Source organism: Gouania willdenowi, chromosome 6 (assembly GCF_900634775.1).
Source record: "Gouania willdenowi chromosome 6, fGouWil2.1, whole genome shotgun sequence".
Lineage (NCBI taxonomy): Eukaryota > Metazoa > Chordata > Actinopteri > Blenniiformes > Gobiesocidae > Gouania > Gouania willdenowi.
The window spans coordinates 63917047-63931256 of NC_041049.1; the positions used below are offsets into that span (position 1 = coordinate 63917047).

Genomic DNA, 14210 nt, shown 5'->3' on the forward strand with positions numbered 1-14210 from the left:
TTATTTTATATAGTTTTAACTGTATAGAATTTAATACACTGTATTGTCTTCATTGAGAAGGTATTTTTTCGGCTCCAGGAAAACTTTGATCCAGGTGAGATGAGGCAAAATGGCTCCTTGTAAAGTAAAGGTTGCAGACCCCTGCCCTAACCCATAAGTGAGACTTTTATCACAGCAGAGCCACAAAACTGTGATTTTTCTGATCCGAGGGCCACATTATCAAAATCTGTGCCAGCATTTATAATAAATTCATTCAATATGAATGTGTTTTTTGGGTGTAGTTTATTGTTTTGTTCTTAGTGGTCATTTTGTGTAATTTCTCTCTCATTTTGCTTTTTGTTGTTTTCTTGTCTTATTACTGTCATTTTGTGCATTTTTTAGGTCATTTAGCGTATTTTCTTTCCTTTCCTTTGGTTTGTTTTTTGTCATTTTATGTGTTATGAGCCCAATTGTGTATTTTTGACATGATTTTAGGAGACTTATTTTGTGTATTCGTTTTCTACTTTTTGTTGTCATTTTGTAATTTTTCTCAAATTTTGTGTTTTTTGTTTCGTTGCCATTTTGCTTGTTTTAGCAAACGTTTTGTGTATTTATGATGTCTAGTGTATATTTCTGTAATTAGGGCCCCAGCACCACAGTGCGTAGGTCCCTATTATAATAAACCTCTTTTTTATTATTATAATTCTTCCTTGCTTTTATAAAGAGATACATCTTGCATCCAACACTGCACTGTTAAAGTACTTCACACATTTATATTTTTATTTTAAACATACATGTTTATTTGGTTGTTATAAAACAATCTTGACAAAGTTGAATCTTTATAGATTGAAATATTCCTCTTAGCAGCCTGTTCACTTATGAAAGTTATTAAGAGTTTGTAGCGCTAAGTAGATGCTAATTAATTATAGCAGCTTTCATTTATATGCCAAAAAAATAGTTATGATTTAACCAACCATCATTCATGACAATAGCGTTACCAATTGGTAAAAGGAAATCATAGGCATTATATTTGCACTGCACATTGCAGGAAAGTAACTGATATAATCCTTGAAAATGGTCAGCTACGTCTCAACACTTTCTGGCACAGCCCGACATGCAACACACCTCAATGTGTGCCACGTCCCGACATGCGTGTGGTTTCGAGGGCCCATTCATCGCTGTTTGCAGCTTTAATTTTGTATGTTTTCTTAAGTCAATTTGTGATTTTGCTTTAGGGGTCGCTCAAAACTAGAGCGACGGCCACATGTGGCCCCCGGGCCGCCAGTTGCCCATGTGTGCCCTAACCCTTAACCCTAACCTTAACCCTATATAACCCTAACTAGCCCCACTAGATCAATCCACTTAACCAGAAAAATGCCAAAATAGCTCCAATAGTGTCATAATTTAGCGAACAACACTTAATGACAGCCTTCATGGCACCTTATTCATGCTAATGAGAGGTGTCACATCATAATAGTAAGAGTGAAATGTTAGCCTTATGTATAAAACTTCAAGTAAAGTGTTACCAGAGATTCTATAGCAAACACATTAAAGTGTATTCTGTTTAAGTGCTTCTCATGTCAAAGAGAGATAAACTGTTTAACATGACATGACAAACTGCAAATATAAGATATATAACCGACACAGACTGAGGATGACGTTATGAGGTTTGCTACATTAACTGTCGATAGGAATAAAGTAATAGAACAGGTGGAGCCAGGAGCACATGCTTAATGGCCCCATTTAACCTCACCACAGTATCCTCAATTGAGTTAGTCCAGGAATATCCTGTCTGAGGTCAGAATGAAGCTTTTAGCCTCAATTCCCTCACTAGAACCTTTTCTTTAGCAGAGCTGAAACTCCAATAGAAAAGCAGGTCTTACTGCTCATCCACGAGCCACTGACAGTCATCATCGTCGTCTAATAGAGCGCAAACACGGTGACTGACCCTTCCTCAGAAACAGTGTCAGAGGCCTCTCCAGGGATCGGACACATTATTATAGTAAGAGTGAGGGAGTGGATTTCAGTCTGTAATGTGCCATAAAAACACTTTGTAAATTTCTAGAAGAGCATTTCTGCTTCTCTGGAGATCTTTTATTTTATCGCCTACATGTGGACAACTCAGTTAGCTTGAAGCCGGTCCTAGGACAATTTTATGCTCACAATGCATCATGGGGCGGTTGAGTATGACTTGTGTGCCACCGTGCATACTTAGGAAATATCCTGATAATAGTATACATCCGGGTGTTTCTCACTTTCCATACTATCTAATATGAACGCACTACATACTCGTTTTGACGTCAGACTTAATATGAGTAGCATGTTAGTCTGACATTTACAACACAGCCATGGTCTGACTATGGATCTACAGTGCCTAGACCTCTTCGTTGCTCTACAATTTCTTCTACTTTCAAGCTGTGAGCAGCTATTCTTCCTACCCACAATGCTGTGCGCTCTAAATCACATTTGATTTACTTACTATGTTCCATATCGGGAGGGGTAAAAGAACACACCAGAGTATAATTGACAAAAACCCATTGAACCCTGACACACAAACAGCATAGAACAAATATTCAAGAAGGTACCTATTATAAATGTGTGGAGACACTGCTACGTTGGGAACTATGTGTGTTGAGTTCAGATACTGTAGACAACCAAACTTCATGTCAGAGCAACCTAATCTAACCAGGTTAGAAAGCTGTAGTGTTGATAAAGAGGAACTCACCGGTATGTCCGTTTTGAGCAGCAACAATCAATGCAGAGGTTTGGTTGTGAAGGAGGTCTGGATGGAGAGGGTTGGGTTGGTTGTCCGTGGTAGTGGTAGAGGTGAATGTGTGGTTGGTGGTGATGGTGGTCGGGTCTGGTTGGTTAAGCAGCATTGACAATAAAGTGACATTTCCCTGGGAAGCAGCTTGGAAGAGCAGGGGGAGCCCACCGTCCAGGGCAGCAGGCTCACTGCCGCTGGGAGAGGGGGCTACGGAGGGACACCAGCCTGCAGGGAGGGTGGGGAGTAGGAGTGGGTTAAACCAGGGCTACCAGGAGGGACACAGAGAGGCTAGAAGTACTGAGAGTCGGAGAACATGGGTGCAGCAAGGAGGAAGGCAGGAAGAGACTCTGAGTTTCTTAAAGTATCACAGGCCATTTAGTCAAAGATAATAATAAAGTAGGGATGTCCTGATGCCAAAGTGTGTATGCGTAAAACATCCACAGTGGATCTAATAATGAGGTAGTTTGTTGGTGAGAAAGATCCTAATCAATAAAAACAGCTGCATTTGCATCAATAAGTACTTGTATAGGTACTCTGTATCTATGATAACCCAAATCCCAAAGTACACATTCTCCTTTGGGAAAATGTGGTATCAATACATCCCTAAAAAGAGCCTTACAGCGGGTTTGAACTGTAAAACGTTTAAGGCTCCTTGCTAGCTAGCACAATCACAATTTCTCTTATTACATATCGGCTGCTGGACATTAGCATTAATCACAAATATGCGGAAACTTGTCAAGTGTTAATTCAAATTTAACTTGAACTTTACGATTTACACACATTGAGGTAGACGGCTCGACAATGACTGTCAGACAGCGAGGTTTAATTTGAAACAATTATGGTGTCAAAATGTAATGGTCAGAAAAGTCCATAAAATCTCTCAATACCCATAACTACCGCTACTAAGATACTGTATGAGCAGCCTGGACTAAACTGAGTCCAGCAGCTCCAGCAGCTCGTTAGATATGTATTCATATTTTTGTGAATAATCTGGAGAAAAAAAGCACATATTCAAAAGCATGATTTTGGAACTCTACAAGACTTTGTTTAAAGGGATTCCAACCCAACACATGAATGCACTGTAGATGATAAGAGCTAAATAATGAAACTGATACTCATTTTTTCAGAAATATACCAGTATTTAGAGTCATTTATATCAACTTTTAGCCTCAAACACAGATGGATATTTCAGTCAATCAGCGCTCAAAGATTATGTTGTAGTCAAGTAAGGCTAACTCTTCGTATTTCTGCTCCCATAAAGAGTGGATGTTATGACTCATTTCCTAAGAAGACCAGGAACATTATGGTGGACAGATTTTGATGTTGCACTTACCAGGAACGGAGAAATAGGTCTTTGTAAATGCTGGAGGGGAAGCAATTGGATGCCACTATCATCCATTTTACTACAGATCCATGCATGCATTACCAAAATCAATATTGTAATCACGATTATAATCACAATTATTCATCTCGTTAGGAAAAAAATCTGTATTTCTCTTGCACTACTTTTAAAAAAAAACAATATACAGTTTACAGTGCAAAATGAAGCTTTAAAAAAAAATTATACAAAAAAAAAAAAAAAAAGAAATTAAGTCAAGAATTTAAAATGTACCAAGGGTTAATTGAATAAATACACTATTACAGAGTGCTTTCACGAAATGCAACTCATTGGAAACAATTACATCTCTCATCAATCCACCAAATTAGTCAAAGCTGCCGCTGACTAATGGTTGAGAAAGTGCCAGATTTTATTGGCAGCAGAGCACACATTTTAAATGTAAATATTGCCAAAGATGAGATAAATTTAATCTTGGCAACCAAAATCGTGATCACGATTAAAATTCAATTAATTGCGCAGCCCTAATTCCAGCTGAATAAGGAAGACTACACTACCATCAGAACTATTGAATGCCTTTAACCTCATTAAACCAGTTGGAGTAATGACTACGTCACAGTTTGTCAAACATGTCAACCTCCACAAGCGTGCGTTTACACTGCTTTTTATTGCATCTGTAGCTTCTAAAATCACCTTAAATTTCTACTTGTAAAGGTTACATAGAATAGTATTTCAGTTGAGCTGTTGCTGCCATTTAGCTTGAGTTACCCTTTAAAACTAAATATTGGTGACAGTAACTAACTATTCAGTGCAATTTGGATTATGGTTAGGCATTCGATAATCTTGGATTTGTCTTCCATCCCTCTTGTTTTTAAAAATCACATTTGACATCACTAACCATCATAAAACCTTTGTCTCAGCAGTTGACTGTTCAGACCTGCAGACAGAGGCTGCCTGTGGCCTCTTCGCTAGGAGGCACTGCTGCAAGTGTTTGAATAAAGTTAACTGCCACAGTCTAAATATAAGCTAAGGTTACTGTCAAAAGATTAATGCGTGCACACTGCATTGAAAGATTATTGCACAAATTAAAAAATTCAGACAATTTTGCAAGTTTTCATTTCAGAATGACAGTGACATCACAGTGACATTTTCTTCCTGTAAATCAAAACTACAAGTAAAGATCTGCAATGTAAATACCGCAAACATGGGAGATACGGAGCAAAGTCAGATATGGTATCTACAGATTATGTATATATCATTAATATATATCATTTAACATTTTTAAAAGACATTTATAAAGACTTTTTTAGATGGAAGCCACAGTTACAGTTTGAACGCATGAAAGGTATCTGCATTGCACATCTTAACTCGACATAATGCCTGTGACCTCAGGATGTAGTTAACATTCACAAATAAAAATCACCAAGTTGTGAAATCTTTTCAGTTGTGATATTTACATGTGAACAAACTATTAGTGCACAAATTACACGAGTGCCTGCCCTATTTGCGCATGAATGTCTACATGTGCTGCACTAATCCTGTGATACTAACCTAATCTTCTCTAATATCTAATCTTCTTTCTCTCTGGTCTGATCCAACAATCTGTGCTACAACTGTTTTTTGTTCACCTGTTTGTTAAATTATACAGAACCACATTATAGTGCTCCATTTGATTTTGATTTATTTTTTATATATTTTTTAACAACTTTTAACAAGTTCATTTTAATATATTTTTTCTTTTTAAATGTTATTATTTGGGGGCCAAGCCCGCGGGGCCTGGGGACCGACCAGTGGTGCTGGGAAACCTATTGTTTTTGTTCTGATCTTTATTATAGTTGTAACCTTTTATATTACTGTTGGTAAAAGTGGTGCTGCAGGCTAAATCGTGCAAGGGAGGGTGGTGCAATTTGGAGGGTAGGTCTAGACCCCTCCACGTACTTCGGACGCAAAAACTCACATATGTCCGCCAGCAGGTGGCGCTATAACCAAGGTCAACGCATTTTGACCTGGAACTCCCACACCGTATGTTGCACATTCAAAAACCTCATATCCACAGATTGCCTGAATAGCATTGAATCGCCTGGGCTGGGCCACACCCATTTCCGACTATAATTGGGTGACGCAAAATTGCAAAAACCTACTTTTCCGAACTCCTCCTTGGGGTTTAGTCAAATCAGCATGAAACTTGGCGCATAGAGTCTGTAGTTGGACCTAATCTAAAATTAAACACATTTTGGCCTGTAATTTTCACATTTTAAATCACATCATTTTATATCCACGTGTTCCCTGAATAGAGTTGCATCTTCGGCCATAGGCCACGCCCACTCCTGAATAGCACTGAATTACCTGGGCCACACCCATTACTATTACAACACTGCAAATAACACGTTGGCCTGTGTCTTGACGCTCACCCCAAGCCAGTTATCCTTCGTGACGTACTTCCATGGGCTCCGCAAAACCTGGATGCCGAGTCGCGCGGGAAAGTTTGGCCCCCTTTCAAAACTGCTTACAGTTCTACTCATTTTTTTTTACATTCTTTTTATATTTTTATATCCTTTAAATAGTGCTACCTTAAAAAATATGTAGGATAGAAATTAAATTTTTGTTTGTTTTTTGTTTTTCTTAGTAACCAGGGGGTGATGTTAAAGTCTCTATACAGTTGGCAGTCTATGTAGCGTTAATCTACGACCAATGATGAACATCTGCCTTTCTGTCTTTAACAATAGGATACAGGATTTTCCTATAGAGCTCCATTTGATGGGTAAAAATTAGCAACGGAAAGACAAAAACAACTTCAGGTTTGACATTTGAAAAGAAAAAGAAGCTACACAAGAGCAAAAATACTCACAGCTTAATGGCTGAGCACTAGTAGGAATGGTATAAAGGCATATTTTAACAATAGTAAGTAGTTTAAGTAAAACTCATCCTCAAATTTGAAGCTTTCTTTAAATAATTAAAACAAAAAATGCATTTATTTGACTTACACAACATCACACATCTAAAAAGCACAAGAAAAGATAGACACACACATTTAGTGTACATCCAAACAGCGTGATTTACACACAGAGCGCAGGTTAGTGGCAGCTGAGTGAAGAAGGAGTGCAAGGGGTTGATGGAGCGGTCATGACATGCTACTGGTGAATGGAAAATGGAAGGAAAGGATAGAGCAGCCTCTGGCATCAGCTTCATAGAGGACAGGGGTTACTGGTAGAAGGGCTGACAAACCAGAGGGGAATCTGTTCTGCCTCAGTCCACCCTCAACGCCTGCTAACCTCAAGCCTCTGAACAAGAGTTGGGCACGTGTCAATGCCTTCTGCTGATTGTGACATTGACATATATAACATTACAACACAGAATAGAAAAGGTGCTCACAGGGAGGAAAAAAGTGGAGAAGAGAAAAATGAATAAAGAGAAAGCGGCGAATAACAGTGGATCTTTCAAGGTAATTTGGCGTTGAGGGACATTCAGTTGCATGAACTGAAATGACTGGAGTGCTATTTTATGATTACTGTCTTTTTACCTAAATCTCTTTGCAACTTTATCACTGAGCTAAGAAAGAGAAAGCATAAGGAAGGAGGGAGCAGGGAGAACCAGAGAGGTTTGAGGTGGGAGGAACCTCTTTACCTGATGCTGTTGCCAGGGGGCTGCACGGTGAGGCATGGGGACTACGAGAGGATGGAGCACTAATGGAGGAGGGGGTGGTAGAGGGAGGATTTATGGATGAGGGGCTGATGACGGGGGGGCACTCTGCACATGCTGCTGCCAGCTGAAGCTGAGGGCCCCGGCTGGGCACCGAGGAGCAGGCACCCACCTGAGAGGCCGTCAGGGCTGGGACCAGGTCCAGGGCAGGCTTTGGCGGCAACTGTGGAGTAGCCGGTTTTAGCCCCGCCCCAGACGAGCGGCTGCTGTCCCCCGCCACCTTAATAGGTGGGTGAGGAGGAGAAGGCGTCTGGGAGAGCCCTGGTTTTTTGGGAGGTATCGGAGGAGGGTTTCCCCGGTCGATCCTGGCCACAGTGGGAGACTTGAGGCCAATGGGGTGGCTCAGGCGGCTAGGAAAAGGGCCACCCTCTGAGGCAGAGTGAGGCAGGGTTGGGCGTAGGGATCCTCCTGCTGGGGGGCTGGTGAAGCGGGAGAGGACCTGCGTGACAGTGTGTCGCGCTTGCTGCTTGGCAGTAAAGTTATCACGGTTAGTGGGCGAAAGGTCCCGGGCTGGAGGACTCTGTGACGCAGTGCCATTTTGGTCCTGTTCCTGGAACTTGTAGCGAGCCGCCTGAACTCGTGGACTGACCCCACTGGGTAAACCGTGGGGATTTTGGCTCTCTGAGCCATTCTCTGTTTGGGCTAGCCCTCCTGAGTTGCTGTGGACAATTCCTCGGCCCGTCGTCTTCGGGAGGCTCAGGCCTACATAGTTAGCAGGGGTTGGTTTGACTGGAATCGTAAGAGGTGTCTTCTTTGGACCTTCCACCTCACTGGGCGGCAGATCGGTTTGGCAAGATGCTGTTCGAGAGCTGATGGGCTCTGTACCTACTGAAACAGACATTAGAGCTTTAGGCTTAGTCGTCTTACTGGTGGTAGCAGCAGGTTCTGGACCAACAGCTACAGGTAGACCAACATTGCCCTTTGCATCGCCCCGTGCAGTCCTGAGCTGCTCCACCTGCTGCCGCAGAGCTAGGCTCTCAGTCTCTTCCCGCCCGAGTCTGGCACGCAGCTGTTCGCGCTCGGTGTCAAACTCTGACAGCTGTTTCTCCATCTTAGCCTCCATCTGCTGGCTGTGCTGGTGCTCGGTGCTCAGCTCCTCCTGCAGCCGGCCGGAGGTACGACTCTCTTCGTCCAGGCGAGCTTGAAGCTCGTCAAAGCGCTGCGACTCCTCCACCAGGCGCGTAGCGAGCTGCTTGCACTCACGCACCAGCATCATGACGATGTGTTTGTTCTTTTCCCGCTCATCCTTGAGCTGTGCCGTCAGCTTGCGGTGATCCTGCTCCAGGCTCTGAAGCTGCAGCTTTTCCATTTCCAACTAGAAAAATAAATAAAGAAAAAAGGTTGAAATGATGTCAAAGCAGTACAACACCGTCAATGCACTGGAATGAAGCTGACAAATCATGACGACTTAGAAAGGATTTGACATGTTGATGCCAGGATTGGAGTCAATTACATTTTTCAGTTACAATTTAATTTTCAATTACCCATGTTTAATTACAATTAAATTACAATAAACAGCATTTTTTTCTTAAGTACAATACAATTTTAATCCTCAGAAAGTCATTTACAATTACATTCCCACTTACTAAAGTTCAATTACAATCACAATGAATGAGCCTGAAATAAATAACCTTAAATAAAAAAAAGTTAACCTTCTTCTTGCGTTAGCATCTCTTATGATAACGGGTCCTGACTCGGCTGTAAAATACACTAAAACCAATCATCTAATTTCTTTCCTATTTATTGGTTACCTTGTTAGGCTTCCTAATCAATGAAAATATAGGTTTTAATATTTTTGGTGTGGGCATCCAAGCCTTTATTGTGTCAGTATACCCCTCAATTTCAATTCTTTTTCTAAATGGCAAAATGTGGGAAAGTGTGATATGAAATAATTGTTAACTAAATATGTGTAGAACTGTACATATAATTGCAACATGGTTCCACAGTTTTGCGTTAAATTATAATTGACAATTTTTATAGAATTTTCATGGCAATTACAATAGCGAAGTCAATTATCTAAACTAAATTACTATTTTATCACAATTACAACAGCAACAGATTGTTTAAATTACAATTACAATTATATTTAATGCCATAATTGTAATTAATTATAATTTATTTATTATGTGACAATAGTTTTAGTAAAAAAGGAGCCCCAAATAAAAATCTAACCTCTTCTGAAGAATAAACACATCAAACTAATTACAGATAAAACCTGGATGTTGGTTTGAAGTACAAACACAGAAAGTGCTGAAGTCGCTGTTTCTGACTGTTTATGGACGATAAGAGGGAACAGTGGGATATTTCGAGAGAGGGCAGCCGTCTTGATGTTCCAGGTGTATTGGAACATCAAAGGATTGGCAGATTTTGATTATCTGGCAATCCCTTGTTTGTAGATTTGTTTGTAATTTACAGAAGCAAAAGGTAAATAAACACAAGGAAAGCATTAAGCTATGTTTACAGAAGATTTAAAAGCATTACACTTCACTCTAACATGGTTTCTATTTAGGATCAAACCAACAGTTACATGCAGAAGCACCATAAGACCAGCCATCTCATATGACCTCGGATCAGAGCTACAGACTCGGACTTGAGCCGTCAGTCATTAGGACTGCTTTCAGTGCTTTGGAACGAGAAGGTATGGACAGAAGTGTAGCAATACAAGTTTTCATCTCCAGTAACACCAGAAAAAGCCAATAGATTTTTGATCGTCTCTCTTTACAAGATAGTTTTATAACTCACTGTGTATTGGTAACACTAACATGCCGTGGGGTGTTTACTAAACATTACAAGGTAGAAATCTATATAAACCACACTTCCTTCCTGCATGTTGCAATTAACCTCTGTTGACCAGCTGTCGTAAAAAAGCTTGGATGCCGTATCGGCTCAATTGTTCCAATCCCTGATCTCTGACCTTTTGTGAAATTCTGCCCTATTCCGATCAGGACATCCCTAGAAATCAAGACAGATCCCATGAACCATTAAATGCATACAAGTAAAAGAAGTACAGAAAGACTAAAAAAAATAAAATAAAACAATGCTAAAAGATAAATACATGAAGGGGGAAAAATGGAAGGAATCTGAAATAAACAAAGAAACTACCAACAATGGTTGCAAAATAAACAATACTGTATATGAAATGCACCACGACAATTTAGCTTAAAAAAATCTGATAGGCTACTTTATTAGTCCCATAATTAAATGTAGGGGTGTATTGATGTGTGTTCTTTGTAGTGGTAAACAATGTTTCAATACTCTAGTCAATTCCGAAGACGCGACAGTAGCCAAAATAAATGACATTTAATCTAATAACGAGGCCGTTTGAAAGTGAAAAATCATTTTTGTAAATATAATTAATTGTTTGCGTTTCAAGAAAAGATGAAAAAATAGAAAACCAAAAAGTCTGTTTTCTGTTCTTTACATAAGTCTGATTATTGTCATCGAGTCTGACTAAAATTAAACAGATGAAGCATGTTTTTTTTTTTTTTCTACCTTGTCTGCACATGCTGTCGAAGGTTAACACTACAAGAAGTGCAATCTTTTGACAGCAATGCATATTTTATTATTGCAATTAAATAAATTTATTTATTTCATTGCATAATTGTGACCGTCACCAGCCCTCCCTAGGGAAGGGTAAGAAATACTTTATTAAAGGGAGGATGTAAAAAAGAGAGGGCAGTGTTACACCAAGGTGAGGGGTTGGAGGGGGGTGGGGAAGTTAACAGGGAAGAGGGATACAAGATAGGATATGGAATGGGTGGGGAATAGCTTTAAGTGATGCGATGTGAAATTGTGGTTGTGTATATTGTGTTTATTGTTGTGTTGTCAAGCCAGTTTGGTGACCAGTGTGTGGTTTAGGAATAATGGTGGTGGCTGTGAACAGAGGAAGAGGTGAGTGGAAATTCCATAAAACAGGTATTTGGGAACAACGTGTCTAAGGTTGAGCCCAGTATGAGTGTTATCCCACAGCCCAAGGCCAGTGCATCCATGACAAATGTATTTCCAAGTACCGCCACTGCATAACCCAAGAGCCGCCCCCGGGCCCGAAGAAGCAGTCAGGCCAGCAGCAAGAGCAGGCAGCCTAAGGGCCCCCGGCGACCACCCCACGGCCAAGCAGTCCCCCGAACGCCCCCAAGATCCCAAGCCGAGAGGCAGCCATCGCCCCCCCATACACACCCGAGAAAGCCCCAAGGAGCCAAGGACCCAGCGCACCACGCCACCGATCCAACCCCCAACCCCCCAGACCCCCCACCCCATCGACCCCCCCACCCCCCCACCCCACCCCCGCGCCCAACCCCCCGAGGGGAGGGCCCAGAGAACTCCCTGCCCGAGGCCCCAGCGGAGGAGCCGAAGCCCACGCCCAGCAGACGACCAGAACCGCGCCGAACAGGCAGCCAGTGGGCACCCGCCGGCGAGCCCAGAGCCAGCAGGGGCCCGACCCCAGGCCAGAAGGACCCGGAACGGATGCAGCACCAGGAGCAGCCCGCCCAGGGAGGACGACCACACCCCAAGCCGCATAAGGCACCAGGGGGCCGCTGGGAGTCTCCCCGCCGGCCCCCAGGCACCCCAACCTAGCCCCCCACGGCGCCCCAGATCACCCTTCACTGATGCCGCCCGCGCCACGAGCTTCAGTTTTTTTTTTTTTTTTTTTTTTTAAAGCCAGGGCCCCCTCCAAGGGCCAAGCCAGACCGCCCCGCCGGGATGTGGCCCCCTATTCCGGCCCCCGACACCCTACCTCACGGGGCACTGCCCAAGCAGGGGCCGTACCAGTAGGTACGCAAGGGCGCGGCACGCGCCACCCGCCCCGAAAGACCCCCGCCAGGACCGGCCCGGCCAGCAGGCCAAGCACCCCGGGCCCCAGGAGCACCCCCCCGGGACCAGGACCCCCCAAGGGCAAGCCCCCGGGCCAAGCCCCCCGGGACGCATCCCCCACCCCCGCCCGGGACCCGGCCACGGCCCAGCAGGACCGCACAGCCCCGGACAGCCCACGGCCAGCAGCCCAGGGCCCGCCGCCCCCCGGACAGCGCCAGCCACGGAGCAGCGCCCCCCGCCGGCCCGCGAGCAACCGGCGATCCCCACCGCGGGGACGGAGGCACCCCAATGGCACACATCAAGTGAAGCATGTTAAAGGAGATGTGAAGAATTGCAGGCACTTCCATATTTTCAGGCATTTTGGAAACATTTGCACCCTAGTCCTCGATTATATGAACATTTGATTATGGCATAGTGCTGTACATTAATCATATTTGAGCAGAAAATAAACAAATGACTGAGCAATACCTTGCCATACTATCATCGACAGCTTGGTGAAATTGCTATTATTAGGAAATGGAGAGAGGACAATCCTCCAAAACTGGAACAATGGACACAAATCGTTGATGACATTTACTGTAAATATCGGACAAGTCAACATCACCTTAGTCTACGAGATGCCCATTGTACGGACAAATGCACAACCTAGACTAGAGAACGAAATCTGACAAAAGAACGAGACAGAGTGAAAAATTATGGAAATGTGGCACTGGATCACTTATTTTAGCTGTAATTAGTGAATTACAGGACATTTTGTACAGGAGGAAATTTCACTTTGTTGCCTGTGATTGAATGTCTTGTAGGTTAATTAATCTTCAGCCTAAAAAGGATTGAAAAACACTGCACAGCTGTCCTCTGTCTTACTGACAATAAATATGCCATGACTATAATCTTGAAAGGTGTCAAATAAAGGTGATAAAGGACCCACCTTGAATCATGAGTAATTCTCCAATAAGATAAGGTTATTTTCTCAAGAGCGAATATCTTGATTTATCTTGATAGGTGATACGTACAGTATATACCCAAATAAACAAGACGTGGAGAAGAGTTTTACTTATGCATACAGAGATGCGGTTACATTTTGACGACTTGTCAAATCCTGGGCGTCTATATATGAAGATGCTCTTGCTATTGTTCGAACAGTGGGGGGTTTCACAAAGAGTGACAAGGGGCTTAACCAAGGCTCGGCCCCCAAGTGCCAAGACCATGATGCTTTAACAAGCAAAGAATAATAGTCTAAAGCACACACCACGAAGCTTCAATCTTTAAGTTGAAGTGAATCATAAGGGAGCAAAGCATGATGCTGAGGAGGAGCAGAGAGGTTTAAATAAAGAAAGGGGAGCACCGAGGGAACACCATTGGCATGCTTAGGGAGGTGCTACGACTAGCTGCTAATTGGCTGAAGATTATGTTTGTTGTAAGTCAATCTGATGACTCAAAAGAACAAAAATCCAACAGCGGATATTCAAAAAATAATCATGTCTGCTGAAACCTAATAATGAACAGGACCCGTCTTAGCCAAAAAGGTGACGAAATCCGGAACTGATGACTTCAAAGAATATTAATGCCTCATCGTCTACACAAACAGGTTTCTCTGAAAGAAGAATTTTTTTATCG

General features: G+C 42.5%; 1 protein-coding gene across 2 annotated transcripts in view; it reads right to left on the minus strand.

Moving 5' to 3' along the window:
• cttnbp2 (cortactin binding protein 2) overlaps positions 1 to 14210 on the minus strand; it is a 114898-nt gene that overhangs the window by 36189 nt on the left and 64499 nt on the right. For both annotated transcript variants that reach the window (XM_028448958.1, XM_028448957.1), the window contains exons 4-5: positions 7707 to 9096; positions 2705 to 2971 (exon numbers count right to left, since the gene is read on the minus strand). In XM_028448958.1, the coding sequence (XP_028304759.1) occupies positions 2705 to 2971; positions 7707 to 9096 (1657 nt within the window). The remainder of the gene's footprint in view (positions 1 to 2704; positions 2972 to 7706; positions 9097 to 14210) is intronic.